The following is a 23,133-nucleotide window of genomic DNA, read 5'->3' as shown; positions in this document are numbered from 1 at the left end:
CCTCCAAGACCTCCAGGACCCCCCCCTGGACCTACACACCCCCCCCACATCAACCATGCCCACACCCAATTTAGGCCCCCTCAGATCAGACCCATGCCACTCCTGCCCACCCCACCCCCGCAAAGAGGGCATCAACATGGAAGTCACACATACGCCCAGGTAGTGAGCGGGCAAACAGGCCCAACCCCCACTCTTACACTCGCCCAAGCCAACGGCATGTACCAGATGCTCAGCAGGCTCTGCTCACACTTACTGGCCTGAGGCCAAACCCCGACCAACAACATTGGACACTTTATGGAACAAAAAGCCTTCACTATATCATCCTGGAATATCCAAGGTCTGAGGTCATCTGCCTTTGGCCTAAAGAGCAGGAACCCGGACTTCACCAAAGAAATCGGTAATGCAGACATTGTCATCCTGCAAGAAACATGGTATAGAGGAGACGGACCCACTGGTTGCCCTCTAGGTTACAGAGAGCTGGTAGTCCCATCCACCAAACTACCAGGTGTGAAACAGGGAAGGGACTCAGGGGGAATGCTAATTTGGTATAGAGCAGACCTAACTCACTCCATTAAATTAATCAAAACAGGAACATTTTACATTTGGCTTGAAATTCAAAAGGAAATTATCTTAACAGAGACAAATGTCCTCCTGTGTGCTACCTATATCCCCCCACTAGAATCCCCATACTTTAATGAAGACAGCTTCTCCATCCTGGAGGGGGAAATCAATCATTTCCAGGCCCAGGGACATGTATTAGTCTGTGGCGACCTAAATGCCAGAACTGGACAGGAACCTGACACCCTCAGCACACAGGGGGACAAACACCTACCTGGAGGTGACAGCATTCCCTCCCCCATATGCCCACCTAGGCACAACTATGACAACATAACCAACAAAAACGGGTCACAACTCCTGCAGCTCTGTCGCACGCTGGGTATGTACATAGTCAATGGTAGGCTTCGAGGGGACTCCTATGGTAGGTACACCTATAGCTCATCTCTTGGCAGTAGCACTGTAGACTACTTTATCACTGACCTCAACCCAGAGTCTCTCAGAGCGTTCACAGTCAGCCCACTGACACCCCTATCAGACCACAGCAAAATCACAGTCTACTTGAACAGAGCAATACTCAATCATGAGGCATCAAAGCCAAAGGAACTGAGTAACATTAAGAAATGCTATAGATGGAAGGAATGCAGTTTGGAAACCTACCAAAAAACAATTAGGCAACAGCAAATTCAATCCCTTTTAGACAACTTCCTGGGTAAAACGTTCCACTGCAATAGTGAAGGTGTAAACTTGGCAGTAGAAAATCTTAACAGTATATTTGACCTCTCAGCTTCCCTATCAAATCTACAAATCTCAAATAGAAAACCGAAGAAAATGAACAACAATGACAAATGGTTTGATAAAGAATGCAAAAATCTAAGAAAGAAATTGAGAAACCTGTCCAACCAAAAACATAGAGACCCGGAAAACCTGAGTCTACGCCTTCACTATGGTGAATCACTAAAACAATACAGAAATACACTACGGAAAAAGAAGGAACAGCACGTCAGAAATCAGCTCAATGTAATTGAAGAATCCATAGACTCTAACCAATTCTGGGAAAATTGGAAAACACTAAACAAACAACAACACGAAGAATTATCTATCCAAAATGGAGATGTATGGGTAAACCACTTCTCCAATCTTTTTGGCTCTATAACAAAGAATAAAGAGCAAAAACATATACATGATCAAATACAAATCCTAGAATCAACTATTAAAGACTACCAGAACCCACTGGATTCTCCAATTACCTTGAATGAGTTACAGGACAAAATAAAAACCCTCCAACCCAAAAAGGCCTGTGGTGTTGATGGTATCCTTAATGAAATGATCAAATATACAGACAACAAATTCCAATTGGCTATATTAAAACTCTTTAACATCGTCCTTAGCTCTGGCATCTTCCCCAATATTTGGAACCAAGGACTGATCACCCCAATCCACAAAAGTGGAGACAAATTTGACCCCAATAACTACCGTGGAATATGCGTCAACAGTAACCTTGGGAAAATACTCTGCATTATCATTAACAGCAGACTCGTACATTTCCTCAATGAAAACAATGTACTGAGCAAATGTCAAATTGGCTTTTTACCAAATTACCGTACAACAGACCATGTATTCACCCTACACACCCTAATTGACAACCAAACAAACCAAAACAAAGGCAAAGTCTTCTCATGCTTTGTTGATTTCAAAAAAGCCTTCGACTCAATTTGGCATGAGGGTCTGCTATACAAATTGATGGAAAGTGGTGTTGGGGGTAAAACATACGACATTATAAAATCCATGTACACAAACAACAAGTGTGCGGTTAAAATTGGCAAAAGACACACACATTTCTTCTCACAGGGTCGTGGGGTGAGACAGGGATGCAGCTTAAGCCCCACCCTCTTCAACATATATATCAACGAATTGGCGCGGGCACTAGAACAGTCTGCAGCACCCGGTCTCACCCTACTAGAATCCGAAGTCAAATGTCTACTGTTTGCTGATGATCTGGTGCTTCTGTCACCAACCAAGGAGGGCCTACAACAGCACCTAGATCTTCTGCACAGATTCTGTCAGACCTGGGCCCTGACAGTAAATCTCAGTAAGACCAAAATAATGGTGTTCCAAAAAAGGTCCAGTCGCCAGGACCACAAATTCCATCTAGACACCGTTGCCCTAGAGCACACAAAAAACTATACATACCTCGGCCTAAACATCAGCACCACAGGTAGCTTCCACAGAGCTGTGAACGATCTGAGAGACAAGGCAAGAAGGGCATTCTATGCCATCAAAAGGAACATAAATTTCAACATACCAATTAGGATCTGGCTAAAAATACTTGAATCAGTCATAGAGCCCATTGCCCTTTATGGTTGTGAGGTCTGGGGTCCGCTCACCAACCAAGATTTCACAAAATGGGACAAACACCAAATTGAGACTCTGCATGCAGAATTCTGCAAAAATATCCTCCGTGTACAACGTAGAACACCAAATAATGCATGCAGAGCAGAATTAGGCCGATACCCACTAATTATCAAAATCCAGAAAAGAGCCGTTAAATTCTACAACTCCTAAAAGGAAGCGATTCCCAAACCTTCCATAACAAAGCCATCACCTACAGAGAGATGAACCTGGAGAAGAGTCCCCTAAGCAAGCTGGTCCTAGGGCTCTGTTCACAAACACAAACACACCCCACAGAGCCCCAGGACAACAGCACAATTAGACCCAACCAAATCATGAGAAAACAAAAAGATAATTACTTGACACATTGGAAAGAATTAACAAAAAAACAGAGCAAACTAGAATGCTATTTGGCCCTAAACAGAGAGTACACAGTGGCAGAATACCTGACCACTGTGACTGACCCAAACTTAAGGAAAGCTTTGACTATGTACAGACTCAGTGAGCATAGCCTTGCTATTGAGAAAGGCCGCCGTAGGCAGACATGGCTCTCAAGAGAAGACAGGCTATGTGCTCACTGCCCACAAAATGAGGTGGAAACTGAGCTGCACTTCCTAACCTCCTGCCCAATGTATGACCATATTAGAGAGACATATTTCCCTCAGATTACACAGATCCACAAAGAATTTGAAAACAAATCCAATTTTGATAAACTCCCATATCTACTGGGTGAAATTCCACAGTGTGCCATCACAGCAGCAAGATTTGTGACCTGTTGCCACAAGAAAAGGGCAACCAGTGAAGAACAAACACCATTGTAAATACAACCCATATTTATGCTTATTTATTTTAACTTGTGTGCTTTAACCATTTGTACATTGTTACAACACTGTATATATATAATATGACATTTGTAATGTCTTTCTTGTTTTGAAACTTCTGTATGTGTAATGTTTACTGTTAATTTGTATTGTTTATTTCACTTTTGTGTATTATCTACCTCACTTGCTTTGGCAATGTTAACACATGTTTCCCATGCCAATAAAGCCCCTTGAATTGAATTGAATTGAGAGAGAGAGAGAGAGAGAGAGAGAGAGAGAGAGAGAGAGAGAGAGAGAGAGAGAGAGAGAGAGAGAGAGAGAGAGAGAGAAAGAGAGAGAGAGAGAGAGAGAGAGAGAGAGAGAGAGAGAGAGAGAGAGAGAGAGAGAGGGGGGGGGCTTACACACACTATATAACTTACACACATGTTCATATACTGTATTACCCTATTGATAAGGCACACACACAAACATGCACACACACACGGATGCACACAGACACACACACACACACACACCTGTATTAATCTGACAGATGGCAGCGTCCAGTTTAGCGTCACAGGGGGTCATAGTCCACTGCCCCACCGTGGTCATGTGACCACATCCAGACAGTGTATTAGGCTCCCCATCCCGCCAGGCAGTGTAAATCAGGTCCTCCTCGCCCAACCAGCTGAAGCTCCGTCCCTGAGTGTGGAACAGAGGAGGAGTTCATCCTAATATTCTGACCCCAAGTCTTACCTCATTGGTCAATCTAGTTAAATCAATCTTTGAAGATCTGATTATATCAATGTAATATTGATTTGTCGTGAAACAGTGATCTCACCCTACATGTTACCATGTTGTTGTATCAAAACAAACCAATAAAAGATCTTGTAGAAGTGCATAACTCCTCCCAGCTTGTCATGTCCAGGGCCTCACCCCATAGTTGTAAAGGCCGATCCATGCTGGGAGGTGTAGGCTGTTCATCAGCAGGGTGAGGTAAGCCTGTTGGTAGGGGTCTCTCACTGAAGCCAACGTCCCGTTCAGAGACTCGCACACATGCAGCGCCCCCATCCAGTCCAGGCGCTTCTTCACTATGCGGTACGACACCCCACCCAGGTCCAGGGCTCCGGACAGGGAGGGGGGCAGGAGGGCAGCGCCAGGGGGCAGAGCTGGGTCTAAGGAGACAAAGTTATATCAGTATATAAAGGAAACTGTTTCTGCTGACTGATATAAACACAACTGTTTAATATATCAGGTATGTGTTTCAATAGGTACAGTACTATGTAATAGATTCACACAGGACTGCTTGTCAGTTACATAATTCACTGGTTAGTTATGTTATGCACTGTTGAATTGTGCGTGGCTGTGCTGTTTGGAGTTGTGACATGTCCTGTACCTTGTTTCTTCTGGCAGATGTAGCCATGGTTCTCCATCTCACAGTCCCGGGATGCCCACATGCCCGTATTTTTTGTTGGGTTCCCATGGATCATCACCACACAGTTCCCCTGTTAGGTGACAATGATGTCATCAACAATGGACATGACAAAGACTGGACCCACGGACCAAATATGTGTCCCAAATGGCACCATATTCCATATATAATGAACTACTTTTGACTAGTACCCTAGTTCTGAAGTAGTGCACTATGTAGGGAATAGGGTGCCATTTGGGATGCCACCAAAGACTGGATTAATACAGAAAAAGATTAGACCAGGGTGGTATGTACCGGAGTCTTGTTGTGGAGTGGTCCACTGTTGTCCAGGGGTTCTCCAGAGGCCCAGTTGGTGTAGCTGAGGAGTCCAGGACGAGCCCACTGGAAGTGGCCTTTAGAGTTAGACGTCAACCCCACCCACAGGTCAAAACTCACATTGGACAGCAGAGTGGTGACAAAGGCTGTGGGAGACAGCATGCATGATGTCATTCAGTGCTTCCCAAACTTTTTCAATCATGCCCCCCTTTCATCACTGGGGAACTGGACAAGTTCTAAAAAGCTCTCTAAGGTCTGCAATAACTGACATGAAACCCCCACCACCCCACCCCCCACCCCCCCCCCCCCTGCCGAACGCCGACAGTTTGGGAACCACTGATGTTATTGATGGTGTATGTGATGGAACCGCCACCTGTCCCGGACCTGCTATTTTCAACTCTTGATGATCGGCTATGAAAAGCCAACTGAAAATTATTCATGATTATTATTTGACCATGCTTGTCACTTATGAACATTTTGAACATCTTGGCATAGTTCTGTTATAATCTCCACCCAGCACAGCCAGAAGAGGACTGGCCACCCCTCATAGCCTGGTTCCTCTCTAGGTTTCTTCCTAGGTTTTGGCCTTTCTAGGGAGTTTTTCCTAGCCACCGTGCTTCTACACCTGCATTGCTTGCTGTTTGGGGTTTTAGGCTGGGTGTCTGTACAGCACTTCGAGATATTAGCTGATGTACGAAGGGCTATATAAAATAAACTTGATTTGATTTGATTTGATGTGTGTGTTTGCTCTTGTGTATGTGAAACCGTGCGTGTGTTTGTTTGTTTGTGTGTGCGTGTGTGAGTGAGCGCGTGCGTGCGTGAGTGCGTGTGTGAGTACGTGTGTCAGTTGAGTATAAAACTACCTTGCTCCACGTGATTGGGCACCACAGCCAAGGCTCCTCCTTGAAACTCACACATGAGCCTGGCTCCTGACCATTTGGCCCTCTGGCTCTCCTCATGACCAAACACCTTATAACACTACACACACACAAACAGGAAGGTCAGAGGTCAGGTCAGGAAGGACCATCATGCTCTCACACGTAACATAACCCAGGAGAAACCAGTACCTCAGGTCAGAGGTCTGTTTGAGATCTAACGTGAGATCTGATAACAACTGAGAGGCTAAAACGGAAGATCAAATCAAAACATAACACAGTAATGTCACATTCATATAACTGGCATATCTTTATCAGCACCGTAGAAACTACATAACCCAGGAGCCCTACCTTGTGCAGGAAGGGGGCCCAGCCATTGGGGCAGCCCGCAGGGGGCAGCGGGGTGGAGGGTGTGGGTGGGATGGTGCCTGTGACATTCACTCTCTTACAGACGTAGGGCAGGTCTGAGTGGCATTTCTGATCTGCCCACTCCGCTGTAGAACGTTTTAGAATGAAAGAGGAAATAGTGTTAAAAAATAATCACAAAATATGCTATTTACAGGACAAACTGCACAGTATCCCAGAATCCTCACCTTTGCTGACTGACATGTGGACACACTTGCGGTCGCGGCTGAGTGGGTGTGGCCTGCCGAAAGCCCAGGACACATAGTTGAGCACAGAGTGGTCTGACCAGTGGAAACGGCCATCGTTCTCATACGTATGAAGCCCCACCCACCAGTGGTCCCCCTCTACTTTGGTCATCTGCAGGCGAGAGAGAAAACACACATGACCTCTAGTCATAGACACTTGACCTCCAGTGACATGCAGCGATGTACAGTACAGCAAACAGCTCATGTCCATCCATGTGGTGGTTGGTACCATTTGTAGAGATATGAAAGTGCCCATGTGGATGTTTAATTCTGTCACATTCTTCATGAACATGAAGTAGTTATAAAAGGGTTATAACTTTTTTTTAATGAAGGGTTATAAAGGTTATGTAGCGCACCTTGTGCACTATGTCAACCAGGAAGGCCTCCTTCTCAGCAGTGGATGTGTTACTTCATGAAGGGTGATAAAGTTGTTATAATGTGTTCATTAAAGCTTGTGTGTGGTACCTTGTGCAGTGTGTTGGCAAGGAAAACCTCCTCCGCAGAAGAGTGGATGGAAGCCAGAGAAGCATCGAACCAGGAGCAGATCCTCTGGGCTTGGTCCCACGTAGACCGGTGGTCAAAGAACTTATACTCTGCCTCCTGGAAGCCCACCCACTCACTGGCAGTGGGGGCTGGGGGGATGAGGGGAAAGATGGGAAAGAAAAGTTGGTGCTAGTGGGTTATGATGGAAGATTATAAAAACAACAGACATAATGAGAGGGTGGTTTATAAACTGACCTTCAGTGGGGTTTGGATCCTTATCAATTTTTCCTGAAAACACAAAACAAAAAGTGGTCTGAATTCATCCTTCAGATATATATAAGTGGGGTAACATCTCACAGCAAGAACTGGCAAATCTGGTGCAGTCCATGAGGAGGAAGTGCACTGCAGTACTTAATGCAGCTGGTGGCCACACCAGATACTGACTGTTACTTTTGATTTTGACCCCCCCTTTGTTCAGGGACACATTATTCCATTTCTGTTAGTCACATGTTTGTGGAACTTGTTCAGTTAATGTCTCAGTTGTTGAATCTTGTTATGTTCAAACAAATATTTACACATGTTAAGTTTGTTGAAAATAAGCGCAGTTGACAGTGAGAGGACGTTTCTTTTTTGCTGAGTTTATTTGTTCAACTTCCAAATATTGTTCTACAAAGTAAAACAAGCGAGAGATAGGCTTTTGGCACGAGCGCATTGGCCATCACCAGCAAGTGAGCTGCATGTCATTCGGTGAGTCAGTGAAACCGGAAAGTATTTTTAGGACTATTTAGGACTTTTAGGACTATTTCCTCCTCATATTGTAGCCTACAACATGCGTCACCACACACCTTGGCCTAGGTCGTTTTTATGGATCTCAGATTCTCATTTGTGCTGTATTAAAAATATTCTGCCAAAGTCTCCAGTCATGTAAAATGACTTAGAATCGCATGAAATGCGTTTATAAAAGGCCACATTCTTACCGGACCCTAGGCTACAAAAAATGGCCCCAATGTGTGCAACTTCTGCAAGTGCCTCGACTCTACTGCTCTGTGTCACTAAGCAAATGTGATGAAATGCATGCAACGCTTTATTATAAAGGTGATTTTCCGGTACCTCAGAACTCCTCCAACCCCCTCTCGCGCTCCCTTTTTGTTCCAGCACCTCCCGAGTTACAAATGAATCACTGACTGTAGTGTAAGATATAAAATGTTCTAGCTCCGAGTCTCTACTTTTATGCAATGTAAAAAACACAATTTCAAATTTTGCTACATAACTCCGAATCGAGCCCGGGGCGGTCACATATTTGCTTAATGAAAACTACAACTCCCTTCAACATCCCACATAGTTATTGACTGGATTTCTCTCCTGAATTATTTGATTTCTCTCTAGAGAAACAGCACATTAGGCTCACCCCCCCCCCCAAAAAAAAACTACATGGAATTCAAGTAACTGAACCGACGTCGGACAATTAGTTGTTTAATAACCGAGAGAAAAAAAAACATGTTGGTTAATCGCTCACCACTACATAACACAGACTTGAATATTCAAAATGAAAGCTTTCAGGCAATAACAAGGGCCCCTCGTGTCAGCGTGTCTCTATTGTGTCTGTATACAGCAGTAGCACTGCTTTGTGACTGTATCTGTGTCTATGTGTGGTTCCGTTGTCTTGCTGTTACCTTTGGGGATCTTGCAGATCCAGTCCAGTCCAGAGTCACAGCGCATGGCCAGCCAGGTCATGGTGCCCAGGTCTGCTGCTGCACACTGACGGACGTTGTAGTAGTAACGCCCAAAGTTCTGGTACGTATACTGACATGCAGAGGAAGATGGGTTAGAGGACTTTACAAAAATAGCTTAACAAGTAGGTAGCTACAGTGCTGTGAAAAGTATTTGCCCCCTTCCTGATTTCTTATTTTTTTGCACATTTGTCACACGTAAATGTTTCAGATCATCAAACAAATTGTTATATTACACAAAGATAACCCTAGTAAACACAAAATGCAGTTTTTAAGTGATGATTTTATTTATTAAGGGGAAAAAAGCTATCCGAACCTTCATGGCCCAATGTGACAAAGTAATTGCCCCCCCTTGTTAAATCATGAATTCACTGTGGTTAATCACATTCTTTGGAAAGCTGAGTTCAATTTCACGAGCCACACCCAGGCCTGATTACTGCCAGACCTGTTGAATCAAGAAATCACTTAAATAGAACCTGTCTGACAAAGTGAAGTAGGCCAGAAGATCTCAAAAAGCAAGACATCATGCCGTGATCCAAAGACATTCAGGAACCGATGAGAAACAAAGTAATTGACATCTATCAGTCTGGAAAGGGTTGCAAAGCCATTTCTTAAGCTTTGGGACTCCAGCGAACCACGGTGAGAGCCATTATCCACAAATGGAGAAAATTTGGAACAGTGGTGAACCTTCCCAGGAGTGGCCGGCCTACCAAAATTACCCCAAGAGCGCAGCGACGACTCATCCAAGAGGTCACAAAAGAACCCACAACAACATCTAAAGAACTGCAGACCTCACTTGCCTCAGTTAAGGTCAGTGTTCATGATTCAACCATAAGAAAGACACTGGGCAAAAATGGCATCCATGGCAGAGTTCCAAGGCGAAAACCACTGCTGACCAAAAAGAACATAAAGGCTCGTCTCACTTTTGGCAAAAAACATCTTGCTGATCCCCAAATATTCAGTGGTCTGACGTGACAAAAGTTGAACTTTTTGGAAGGTGTGCGTCCCGTTACATCTGGCGTAAAAATAACACAGCATTTCAGAAGAAGAGCATCATACCAACAGTCAAATATGGTGGTGGTAGTGTGATGGTGGTGGTAGTGTGATGGTCTGGGACTGCTTTGCAGCTTCAGGACCTTGTTGACTTGTTGTGATTGATGGAACCATGAATTCTGCTCTCTACCAAAAAATCCTGAAGGAGAATGTCGGGCCATCAGTTCGTGACCATAAGCTGAAGTGCCCTTGGGTTCTGCAGCAGGACAATGATCCAAAAGACAACAGCAAGTCCACCTCTGGATGGCTTAAAAAAAACGAAATGAAAGTTTTGGAGTGACCTAGTCAAAGTCCGGACTAGAATCCGATTGAGATGCTGTGGCGTAACCTTAAAAAGGCAGTTCATGCTCAAAAACCCTCCAATGTGGCTGAATTAAAACAATTCTGCAAAGAAGAGTGGGAATTCCTCCACAGCGATGTGAAAGACTCATTACCAGTTATCGCAAACGCTTGATTGCAGTTGTTGCTGCTGAGGGTGGCACAACCAGTTATTAGGTTAAGGGGTCAATTACTTTTTCACATAGGGCCATGAAGGTTCGGATAGCTTTTTCCCTTAATAAATAAAATCATCACTTAAAAACTGCATTTTGTGTTTACTTGGGTTATCTTTGTGTAATATTAAAATTAGTTTGATGATCTGAAACATTTAAGTGTGACAAATGTGCAAAAAAATTAGAAATCAGGAAGGGGGCAAATACTTGCCCACAGCACTGTATATCTATAAGCTTTGAGGTACATGTATATGGTGCAAGAGGCTGTATATTGTTGCAGCTGGGCTGTAGCTATCAGTAAATCAAGGTTGCTGTGTTAAGCTGGGTCAATAATAGATAGTGCTGTGGTTTGGCTGCTCGAATTAGGTCCATAGACATGCTGTGATGTAATGCTGGGGCTGGATGACTGGATGGTCATGCTGTGACTCACAGCCAGTCCATCGCTCCACTTCCAGCTCCCGTTGTCCATGGGGTTCCTGCGGTTCAGCCCGATCCAGAACCAGTGCTGCTCATGGTCCTCTGACTCCCTGTGGACCATCAGCAGCAGCAGCATCGTCAGCATCAGCATCATCATTATTGTCATTATCATCATCAGCAGCAGCATCATCATCATTACTATCATCATCACCATCATCAGCATCATAGTCATCGCCATAAAAAATATATATAATCTGTCACTGTGCCCTTGAGCCAGGCACTTAACCCTAATTGCTCCAGAGGTGATGTACAATGGTGACCCTGGCTGTGACCCCACTCCCTGCGGGTATCTCAGGGGGAGTTGGGATATGCAAAAAATGTATTTCCTTTACACACTGTGTGTAACAGGACAAATATAAGCACCCCCAAAAATTATTATTATATACATTTATTATTATCATCCTCACCATTACCACCACATTCCCTCTTTAAATTACAAACCCATCCCCTTTTCAAATAAGAACCACATTCTCCCTCCATCCAGTCTAGGCCCTGTAATAGAGACCCATTCATACAACCCATGCATGATCAAGGTGGAGTGTCCACCCACCCAAAGGCTTCGTGTAGTATCTGCAGTATGAAGTGCTCCTCCTCTGGGCCACTGACACTCAGCAGGTTGGCTCCATGGTGTCTCTGACAGGCTAGGTGGGCCTGCAGCCAGCTCAGCTTCTGGTCCATCTGGGCCGAGTCAAACACCTGGGACACACACACACACATGCAGGCAGACAGGCGCATACACACACACACACACACACACACACACACACACACACACACACACACACACACACACACACACACACACACACACGCAGGCACACAGGCAGGCAGGCAGACAGGCACGCGCATACACACACACACACACAGGCACGCAGGCAGGCGCATACACACACACACAGGCACATGCAGGCACACAGGCAGGCACGTGCATACACACACACACACATGCAGGCACGCAGGCAGACAGGCAAGCACGGGCATACACACACACACATGCAGGCACGCAGGCAGACAGGCAAGCACGGGCATACACACACACACACACATGCAGGCACGCAGGCAGACAGGCAAGCACGGGCATACACACACACACACACATGCAGGCACGCAGGCAGACACGGGCATACACACACACACACAGAGGTGTTAGAGGCAAATAAATGGTATGTATATTGACTAAACTAATACATATGCTTAAACTATATGTGTAGTAATAAACTCAGCAAAAAAAGAAACGTCCTCTCACTGTCAACTGCGTTTATTTTCAGCAAACTTAACATGTGTAAATATTTGTATGAACATAACAAGATTCAACAACTGAGACATAACCTGAACAAGTTCCACAGACATGTGACTAACAGAAATGGAATAATGTGTCCCTGAACAAAGGGGGGGTCACAGCGTTGAGATTGCCAGCAATGACAACAAGCTCAGTCCGATGATGCTGTGACACACCGCCCCAGACCATGACAGACTCTCCACCTCCAAATCGATCCCGCTCCAGAGTACAGGGCTCAGTGTAACGCTTATTCATTCGGCTGTACCGATCCTGTGCAGGTGTTGTTACACGTGGTCTGCCACTGCGAGGACGATTACCTGTCGATCCTGTCTCCCTGTAGCGCTGTCTTAGGCAACTCATAGTACAGACATTGCAATTTATTGCCCTGGCCACATCTGCAGTCCTCATGCCTCCTTGCAGCATGCCAAAGGCACGGTCACGCAGTTGAGCAGGGACCCTGGGCATCTTTCTTTTGGTGTTTTTCAGAGTCCATAGAAAGGCCTCTTTAGTGTCCTAAGTTTTCATAACTGTGACCTTAATTGCCTACCGTCTGTAAGCTGTTAGTGTCTTAACGACCGTTCCACAGGTGCATGTTCATTAATTGTTTATGGTTCATTGAACAAGCATGGGAAACAGTGTTTAAACCCTTTACCATGAAGATCTGTGAAGTTATTTGGATTTTTATGAATTATCTTTGAAAGACAGGATCCTGAAAAAGGGACGTTTCTTTTTTTGCTGAGTTTATCAAGCGGCGGTAAAGGCGTAGGATACCTTGTAGCAGTGGTGCAGCTTGCCGTTTGTCTTCCACCCGTTGGGGCAGGATCCAGTGAGGCTGGGGGTGGGGTGCGGGGCGGGGGGCTCAGGGCTGAGGGACGTGTCCTGGTTCAGTCTACAGATGAACTTAGCCCGGGCCGACGCACAGTCCTTCACCTCCCATAGGCCTGTGGCGGAGCCCGTCTCCATGGTTACACAGCCCCCTTTGATGTTTCCTCCTGACAGAGGAGAGGGGGGAGAGAGTGGTCCATGTTACGTAGTTGTATGAGTGTGGGTCTGGGAGTAACTGACTGATTGACACACCAGTGGGGATGGTAGAGATAATGGCAAAAGATGGTCTTGAAAATGGTAAACCAATCACCGGATTAAGTCATTGGCAATTTAGCCACAATGAATACTCAAGAGATTAGTGTTTATACCATATCTAGTTTTGACAGGGCTCTGGGCATATGGCACAGACAGGTGTCCTGAAGACTAGTACAAGACCAACATGTCCGTCATGATAGCTCTGTGGACAGATAGAGAGACAGAGGTCCATGTCCCACCTGGCTGGTCTCTGTTCCAGTTGGTATAGGCCACTTCATCCCCACTGAGCCAGTGGAATTTTCCGGGGCTGTTCTGGTCAAGCAGTGCTATCCAGAATGAATCCCCAGAACGGCCAAACACCAGACTGTTGACAAATGCCTGCTCAAACCTACAACATCGCACATGGACAAGGCTCAGGGGTCAGAGGTTACACTAGGTGTGTGTGTGTGTGTGTTTGTGTCTGTGTGTGCTTGCGTACGTGCATGAGTGTATGTACAAGTATGCATGTGTGTGTGTACCTATTGGTGATGGTGATGAGGGTAGCTCCGCTGCCAGCGCAGGCCTTCCTGCCCTCCTCGAAGGCCACCTGCTCCTCTCCGACCCAGTAGCAGGCCGGACTGTGCCATCTCCAGCCCTGACGAGAGAGAGAGAGGAGAAAGGTTGAGCAGGCACAGAAATAATAACTGTCCAAAGAGATCTATCTACATCCAGAGACTTGCATGAAAACACAACCAGATGAGATGGGAACGTATAAGCATAAAGTACTATAAACAACACATGGATAATAAGGAAAGGGCAATTATTTTTCCCTACTTATAAAACCGGGGCAGGACAGAACAAGTCCAGGCTCAGAACTACACTCTCTCTCAAACCGCTCTCTCGCTCCACCCCTCTCTCTCTCCTCTCAGTGCTTATCTGCAGACGTGTACAGACCGAGAGAACAGCCAACACACAAAATGTCACAAGGCTTTGAGTGTGTAGTCGTGTACACGTGTGTGTTGAAGTGAGTGCGTATGTGATAGAGGAAGAGAGAGGGAAAGTCACTTTGTGTGATTTAGTCCAACTTCAGGCTTTTGCACAACTGCACTTGGCAGGAAGGGAGAAACCTCAAAGTCGTCCAGCTGGCGAGCCACGTTCCTCTTTATGAGCCTCATACTGGAGAGGCAGATGCGTATGCTATCTATTTCTCTCTCTCGTTCTCTCTCTCCTGTCACATGACCCACAATGCAACACTCTCTGGGGATCTCTAGTGTTACAGTTCCCTGAGCCAATGAGCCAATGAGCTACGGATCCTATAGACCCTATTGTTCCGACAGAACCACAGAACCGCTGGACCATTAAGTCGGTAACTTGGTTGTCTCACACTTTCTCTTCAGATGTTGAGTTAACTCAAAAAGCGAGCATTAACTCATACAACTCGCACAACGCAGTCAACTCCACAGAGAAGTTGGCCAAGCAGGAGCCAAGCTAACGGCAGTAACTCATTTGCCATGAGGCATTAGCTGGGCTATCCGTCATGTCTAGTGAGGGAGTGAGGGAGCGCATAAACACGAAATTACTGAAGCATCAGGATCAAACAGTAATACCTTTGCCTGAGTAAACGTTTTTACCCTTTAAACAGGAGGAGAGGGTTGAAATATAGCAGGAGAGGAGAGCACACAACCATGGCGGAAAGATAAGAAGAGAATTACAGTCTGTGAAATTGCAGAAAGAGAGACAGACAGAGACAGAGAGAGAGAGAGAGAGAGAGAGAGGGGGGGGAGAGAGAGAGAGAGAAAGAGAGAGGGGGGGGAGAGAGAGAGAGAGAGAGAGAGAGAGAGAGAGAGAGAGAGAGAGAGAGAGAGAGAGAGAGAGAGAGAGAGAGAGAGAGAGAGAGAGAGAGAGAGAGATGGATGGATGGATGGATGGATGGATGGATGGATGGATTTACCAGATGTGAGACCTGTGGATATGGTTAATTTGTGTGTGGGTATTTTTGTGAATGTTAACACATTTGTGGTGCTGTCTGGGGGACTTCCGTCATCATGAAGTGCTTTGAGAGACTAGTCAAGGACCATATCACCTCCACCCTACCGGACACCCTAGACCCACTCCAATTTGCTTACCGACCCAATAGGTCCACAGACGACGCAATCGCAACCACACTGCACACTGCCCTAACCCATCTGGACAAGAGGAATACCCATGTGAGAATGCTGTTCATCGATTACAGCTCAGCATTTAACACCATAGTACCCTCCAAACTCGTCATCAAGCTCGAGACCCTGGGTCTCGACCCCGCCCTGTGCAACTGGGTCCTGGACTTCCTGACGGGCCGCCCCCAGGTGGTGAGGGTAGGTAACAACATCTCCACCCCGCTGATCCTCAACACTGGGGCCCCACAAGGGTGCGTTCTGAGCCCTCTCCTGTACTCCCTGTTCACCCACGACTGCGTGGCCATGCACGCCTCCAACTCAATCATCAAGTTTGCGGATGACACTACAGTGGTAGGCTTGATCACCAACAACGACGAGACGGCCTACAGGGAGGAGGTGAGGGCCCTCGGAGTGTGGTGTCAGGAAAATAACCTCATACTCAACGTCAACAAAACAAAGGAGATGATTGTGGACTTCAGGAAACAGCAGAGGGAGCACCCCCCTATCCACATCGACGGGTCAGTAGTGGAGAAGGTGGAAAGTTTTAAGTTCCTCGGTGTACACATCACGGACAAACTGAACTGGTCCACCCACACAGACAGCGTTGTGAAGAAGGCGCAGCAGCGCCTCTTCAACCTCAGGAGGCTGAAGAAATTCGGCTTGTCACCAAAAGCACTCACAAACTTCTACAGATGCACAATCGAGAGCATCCTGTCGGGCTGTATCACCGCCTGGTACGGCAACTGCTCCGCCCACAACCGTAAGGCTCTCCAGAGGGTAGTGAGGTCTGCAGAACGCATCACCAGGGGCAAACTACCTGCCCTCCAGGACACCTACACCACCCGATGTCACAGGAAGGCCATAAAGATCATCAAGGACAACAACCACCCAAGCCACTGCCTGTTCACCCCGCTATCATCCAGAAGGCGAGGTCAGTACAGGTGCATCAAAGCAGGGACCGAGAGACTGAAAAACAGCTTCTATCTCAAGGCCATCAGACTGTTAAACAGCCACCACTAACATTTAGCGGCCGCTGCCAACATACTGACCCAACTCCAGCCACTTTAAAAATGGGAATTGATGGAAATTATGTAAAAATGTACCACTAGCCACTTTAAGCAATGCCACTTAATACAATGTTTACATACCCTACATTACCCATCTCATATGTATATATACTGTACTCTATATCATCTACTGCATCTTGCCATCTTTATGCAATACATGTACCACTAGCCACTTTAAACTATGCCACTTATGTTTACATACCCTACAGTACTCATCTCATATGTATATACCGTACTCTATACCATCTACTGCATCTGCCATGCCGTTCTGTACCACCACTCATTCATATATCTTTATGTACATATTCTTTATCCCTTTACACTTGTGTGTGTGTGTAAGGTAGTAGTGTGGAATTGTTAGGTTAGATTACTGTTGGTTATTACTGCATTGTCGGAACTAGAAGCACAAGCATTTCGCTACACTCGCATTAACATCTGCTAACCATGTGTATGTGACTAATAAAAAATTTGATTGATTTGATTTGATTTGGGTAGGCTGTCTGGCTGACCTCCCTGGCCCTGAGGGGGTGTTTCACAGCAAATACAGACTGGGGCGGAGGGGTGGTCAGAGGGCAGAGGGGCGGTGTACAGGGAGGGGGCAGAGTGTGAGGGGGTGCACTCAAATATTCACAATCTGCATTCAGAGTGCCAGTGCTGACTGTCTGCATCTGGAGTTAGAACAGCGTGACGCTGCTAGAACTGTGAATATAACCTTTATAGACAGACAGCGAGAGGGACAGAGAGGGAGAAACACAGATTGAGAGGAAGGAGTGAGAAAGAGAGAGAGGGAGAGAGAAAGTAGTGACCGAGAGAGAGAGAGAGAGAGAGAGAGAGAGAGAGAGAGAGAGAGAGAGAGAGAGAGAGAGAGAGAGAGAGAGAGAGAGAGAGAGAGAGAGAGAGAGAGAGAGAGAGAGAGAGAGAGAGAGAGAGAGAGGGAACAAGAGAACGTAGAAAGAGCGAAATAAAGAAAGAGACTATAGTAAATCTTACTGGTTTGCACCCGTGGTCCTGTGCCTGTCCGTCAGTCTTCTGGGCTGCTTTCTTACAGATGGACGGCAGGGTCTGGTTACAGGGACTGTCATTCCAGCGGCCTTCCTGTACACACACACGCCCAGACGCACACACACAGAAAGAGAGAGGACACAGCTGCAGAGTATAAACAATAGTGTTCCGTAACGAGGCTTGCTGGCAGTGAGAACACACAGCTGTGAGATGACGAAGGGTCCAGACTATAGGGGTCAAAGGCTAAGGGTCACTCACGGGTCCCCAGATGGTGACACAGTCCTCGGGGGTGTTTTGGAAGTTGTTGGGCTCAAAGGGGTGCCAGTAAGTGAAGATGACAGGCGTGTGGTCTGTCCACTGGAAGTCCATCTGCATAGCCGTGTCATGGAGACCAATCCACAGCTCCTCCACATCTGACACACAGAGATATGACGATAACTATCACAGAGCAGAGAGGAGCAGACACTACAGCAATCACATTAGGACAGAAACAAGATGGGAGAAGCAGTGAGTGGAGTGGAGCATTAGACACGCTTCAACTAAAGTGTTCCTAAAGGGTTCTTCGGTTGTCCCCATAGGAGAACCCTTTTTGTTTCTAGGTACAACCCTTAAGGGTTCCATGTAGAGCCCTCCGTGGAAAGGGTTCTACCTTGAACACAAAAGGATTCGACTTGGAACTAAAAGGGTTCTTTCTAGCTGGAACCAAAAAGGGTTCTACAAAGGGTTTTCCAATGAGGATAGCCGAAGAACCCGTTTAGGTTCTAGATAGCACCATTCTTTCTAAGAGTGTAGGGTAGGCGTGTAACTACAGTTTGCCAACCCCTGTCCTTATAGTGCGGGGGTGCAGAAAGTAGTAAATATCTTATTATATACAGTACCAGTCAAACGTTTGGACAAACCTACTCATTCAAGGGTTTTTCTTTATTTCCACTTTGTAGAATAATAGTGAAAGACATCAAAGCTATGAAATAACACATATGGAATCATGTCGTAACCAAAAACCTTCCAAACTTTTGACTGGTACTGTATCTTTTTATTTCATTTCATTTCTGTTGTTTCAGGTAAACAACCTAAACAAATTGTACATATGTGCTATTTATAAAAACAAACAAGAAACAAGATCAAATGTCTCCTATGAGAGAAACTGTTGGACACTGAAGTCGAAGCTTCTCTCTGTGACATGTACAGTATTGCAGTATCTGTGTAGCTACCTGTCTTCAGGTTGAGGTACCTTTCCATGACGTGCTGTATTATCTGTGTACCTCGCTTGATGTTGTTGATGATGAACTCTAGTTCAGGCAGGGTGTGGAGGCTGACCAGGTTGGCCTCCATTTTCTGACAGGTTTTCTGAGCAGCATCCCAGTCCACCTTCTCTGACGTCAGTCTGTAGCAGCCTGCCTGGAACGCCTGCCAGCCCACATCACACTCGTACTTCTCATCATCCGCCCACGAGTCTGCAGCCCACAGAGCAGAGACAGAGAGCAAACAGAAGGGAAATATATCCTATATTAACAATTTGTTAACACAGTAGGGAGCATATAACCCGATAGCTACACAAATCTAGTTTTGTTTTTAAACTGTAACTACTCACATTCAGTGTATGTAACTGTCCATGAAACAACAAGCTACAGATGTAGGATCTTAATTTGAGCCTGTTTGCTACAGAGGGAAAATAATCCTGCAGCAACAGGAAATGTGAACTATTATGTGGATTGTAACAAATTTACATTTTGCAGGGGTTGATACATTTCTCGTAGGGGAAAATCAAGTCTGAAATTTGAAAGTGGAAATTACAAACATTAGAAGCCTTTTTAAAACTCAAATACACTACAAATGTGCCTGTCTCAGCAACAGAAGAGTAATCAAGTCAAGCTCCAACATCTGTAAAAGCTTTAGCAGGGAGGATTTGATAAGGAGTCTCGACCGGTGACTAGGCAGACGTACCGGTGGTGAAGGGGTCCAGGGTGGCATTGGGCCTCTTCTTACAGACGTAGGGAAGGGCTACAGAGCAGTCTCTGTTCTGCCAGCGGCCAGATGACTCTGTCCTGATCACCGCACAGTTCACCTCCTCCACATGGCTCGGCTGGTCTGGGATTGAAATAGAACGAATATTGGGAGATAGAAAGAAGAGACAGCTTAGAAGTTCTCTGTGTAGTCTGTGGTGTTAGTGTTGTAAACAGATGCTAGAGGTTGGGTTGGGTTAAAAGGATGGTTGAGGACGGATAAGGCAAAAAGAATGGTTGAGGATGGATAAGGTTAAAAGGATGTCTGAGGATGGATAAGGTTAAAAGGATGGCTGAGGATGGATAAGGTTAAAAGGATGGTTGAGGACGGATAAGGCAAAAAGAATGGTTGAGGATGGATAAGGTTAAAAGGATGTCTGAGGATGGATAAGGTTAAAAGGATGGCTGAGGATGGATAAGGTTAAAAGGATGGCTGAGGATGGATGAGGTTAAAAGGATGGATGAGGATGGATAAGGTTAAAAGGATGGCTGAGGATGGATAAGGTTAAAAGGATGTCTCAGGATGGATAAGGTTAAAAGGATGGCTGAGGATGGATGATGTTAAAAGGATGGATGAGGATGGATAAGGTTAAAAGGATGGCTGAGGATGGATAAGGTTAAAAGGGTGGTTGAGGATGGATGAGGTTAAAATGATGGTTGAGGATGGATAAGGTTAAAAGGATGGTTGAGGATGGATAAGGTTAAAAGGATGGTTGAGGATGGATAAGGTTAAAAGGATGGCTGAGGATGGATAAGGTTAAAAGGATGGTTGAGGATGGATAAGGTTAAAAGGTCGGTTGAGGATGTATGAGATTGGGTTGGGTTAAAAGGAGCAGGTTGGCATTTGTTGTCATGAATAGTGGTCACTTGCTGGCACAGCCACAAAGTCATAAAAACAGATTTTAAACCTAACCATAACCCTAACCCTGTTAACCCTGTTAACCCTAATGCCTAACCCTAACCTTACATTAAGACCAAAAAATAATTTCTGTTTTCATACATTTTTACTATATAGTCAATTTTGACTTTACAGCTGGCCCATCTAGCGGAGATCGCTCAGTTCTGCTTCCAGGGCAAGATTCAGGACAATAAACATCAGTCTGCTTTTAAAATGAGGGTTGAGGATGGATGAGGTTGGGTTAGAAAGATGTTTGAGGATGGTTGAGGTTGGGTTGTGTTAGAAAGATGTTTGAGGATGGTTGAGGTTGGGTTAAAAAGATGGTTGAGGATGATTGGGGTTGGGTTGGGTTAAAGGCAGTGTTCTCTCACCGTTCTCCCAGTTGAGGTATTTGAGCGGGGAGGAGTCACCCCACTGCCAGCCTCCGGTGATGTCCAGGTCATTCAGACCGATCCACAGAGCAGCACTGTAACCAGTCAGCAAACCTACAGCAGCAGGGAGAGACTTCTCTTACAAAACGTAAGATGTTCTCATATAAACAGAGGCAAGATCACACTCTACCTCTTTAAAACTATTAGAGAGGAGGTAAGTTGAGAAAAGATGGTAACACTAGATTTTAAGGTATGCTTTTAAATGGCTTATACATGCTTAATACATAGTTGTTTACCAGTAATGTTTAATACCCGTTCATAACAGACCTATAAACACATTTCTATCAAACCGAGAAGAAGGAAGAAAACCTCTCCCGTGTTGTAGCATAGAGTACTGCATTTTAGACTCTCCTCTGGTCTCTTACCGTTGATGTAGGTCTGCTCATGCAGCTTGGTGATACTGAGCAGGTCTGCCCCCTGCTGTTGGCAGCTGATGCGAGCCTCGCTCCATGACAGAGTGGCCTGGAAGTTGAACTGGTAGCAGCTGTCTGTCAGGGGGTCTGTGTCCCAGAACGTCTCACAGTCATTGCCTGGGAGGGGGAGGGAGTGAGAGAGAGAGGGGAGGGAGAAACAGAGATCATTGCAAGGGCAAAAAGTCATAGAGAGACATAGAAAGAGTCTATGGTGTGTGTGTGGGGGGGGGGGGGGGGGGGGGGAATTGCGGAGATGGAGGAGGAATGTAGCTGTGTGAGACAGTGACTCACTCTTAACAGGACAGAAGCCCCAGAGTTCGTCCTTGCCATAGTCGAAGGTGGTGGCACACCACAGGTGACCGTCCTCTCTGCCAATACTGGTGCAGTTGTGGAACCACTGGCCATCGTACATGAAGGGCAGGTAGCAGGGCTGACCGTGAGAGTTCCCCTGGATAGTATAGATCTCTGCAAAGGCACACGATGGAAAGACTTCAAATCCCAGGATGCACTGGCACTGAAGCGCCACTTTCTGTCCCAAATTGATATGTGCGGATAGTTTTTACTGAGCAAACAAATCTGTGTACTGAAAGACGTGCAATTAAATGTGATAAATAAATAGAAGATATATTACAGGAAATGAAGACAGACGCCAAAGTGTGCGTTTGGACCAAAAGGTATGGGAAAGACCATCAAAGGTAAACAATCAACCAAAATAGACCAGATCATGGAAAAACAATCAAACAATTTACATCTGAAAAATAAATACATCAGGACAAAGCTTTATAAAAACGTTATACTGTCTCAAACTAAAAAGTATGCCAGAAAAAGTCATTTTCATTTTCACTAGCAATTGACAAGGGTAGAAAGGACACTCTTTCCAAAAAACTTTCTCTAAAATAATACAATAATGAGTTTAGTTTATAAGCAGCTGTTTTAGTTATTTTTTCCAGTCTATTATGAGACCGCCATGTATAAACTAAACTCCATTATTCTTTGAGAGGTGAATGAACTTTATTTTGAATGAAACCCGATCTCCACAGTTTGACAAAATGCCCAGGGGTTGCCACGGTAGCCTCTGCATTCCACTGGACAGCGGGGTATGAAGGAAAGGACAGCAGGGACAACTCAAATCAACTCTCCAAGACACGATGGAGAAAGAGAGAGAGCGGGAAGAGAGCGAGCGGGGAAAGATAGAGAGAAAGGGCGAGGGAGAAAGGGAAAAATAGAGCGGTATAGAGAAAGAGCTGTAAAGAGAGGGACTAGAAGTGTGTCTGCGATGTTACCAAAGCACACAGAGAACTAGCCAGGCCCATGGAAAGTAGGGCATATGTGTTAAAATGGGGAAAGGCCTAGAAAGTTCCCTCCCTCCCTCCTTCGTTTCCCTCTCTTCTCCACCAGTGGCTGGTTCGTGTCAAGCTGCTAGCCTGCTAGCTACACTGCGGGGTGACTAATGTCCGTGGCATTCTTTATTCAGCTATATTCAGCATTCTTTATTGACTTCACAAAAGCAAGTTGTGAGGAATGGCAGTTAAAAGTCACAAATGCCTTTTGCCTCCCCATAAAAAAAGGAAAG

The 23,133-nt window shown here is 45.6% G+C and overlaps 1 protein-coding gene across 1 annotated transcript in view; it reads right to left on the bottom strand.

Annotated features, from left to right (window-relative positions):
• Positions 1-23,133, bottom strand: part of LOC139579020 (C-type mannose receptor 2-like) — a 50,552-nt gene that overhangs the window by 15,236 nt on the left and 12,183 nt on the right. Inside the window, exons 3-24 of the mRNA XM_071407233.1 lie at positions 21,852-22,025; positions 21,513-21,677; positions 21,088-21,201; positions 19,760-19,903; positions 19,078-19,269; positions 18,074-18,228; positions 17,804-17,908; positions 14,130-14,245; positions 13,851-13,999; positions 13,303-13,523; positions 11,803-11,948; positions 11,206-11,302; positions 9,175-9,304; positions 7,757-7,789; positions 7,484-7,650; positions 6,962-7,130; positions 6,720-6,862; positions 6,357-6,471; positions 5,473-5,639; positions 5,143-5,251; positions 4,683-4,921; positions 4,283-4,448 (exon numbers count right to left, since the gene is read on the bottom strand). Coding sequence (XP_071263334.1) covers positions 4,283-4,448; positions 4,683-4,921; positions 5,143-5,251; positions 5,473-5,639; positions 6,357-6,471; positions 6,720-6,862; positions 6,962-7,130; positions 7,484-7,650; positions 7,757-7,789; positions 9,175-9,304; positions 11,206-11,302; positions 11,803-11,948; positions 13,303-13,523; positions 13,851-13,999; positions 14,130-14,245; positions 17,804-17,908; positions 18,074-18,228; positions 19,078-19,269; positions 19,760-19,903; positions 21,088-21,201; positions 21,513-21,677; positions 21,852-22,025 — 3,216 coding nt within the window. The remainder of the gene's footprint in view (positions 1-4,282; positions 4,449-4,682; positions 4,922-5,142; positions 5,252-5,472; positions 5,640-6,356; positions 6,472-6,719; positions 6,863-6,961; positions 7,131-7,483; positions 7,651-7,756; positions 7,790-9,174; positions 9,305-11,205; positions 11,303-11,802; positions 11,949-13,302; positions 13,524-13,850; positions 14,000-14,129; positions 14,246-17,803; positions 17,909-18,073; positions 18,229-19,077; positions 19,270-19,759; positions 19,904-21,087; positions 21,202-21,512; positions 21,678-21,851; positions 22,026-23,133) is intronic.

This window comes from Salvelinus alpinus, chromosome 1 (assembly GCF_045679555.1).
Source record: "Salvelinus alpinus chromosome 1, SLU_Salpinus.1, whole genome shotgun sequence".
Taxonomy (NCBI): domain Eukaryota; kingdom Metazoa; phylum Chordata; class Actinopteri; order Salmoniformes; family Salmonidae; genus Salvelinus; species Salvelinus alpinus.
Note: the sequence above shows the minus strand (reverse complement) of the source record. Positions and strands in the feature narration are given on the sequence as shown.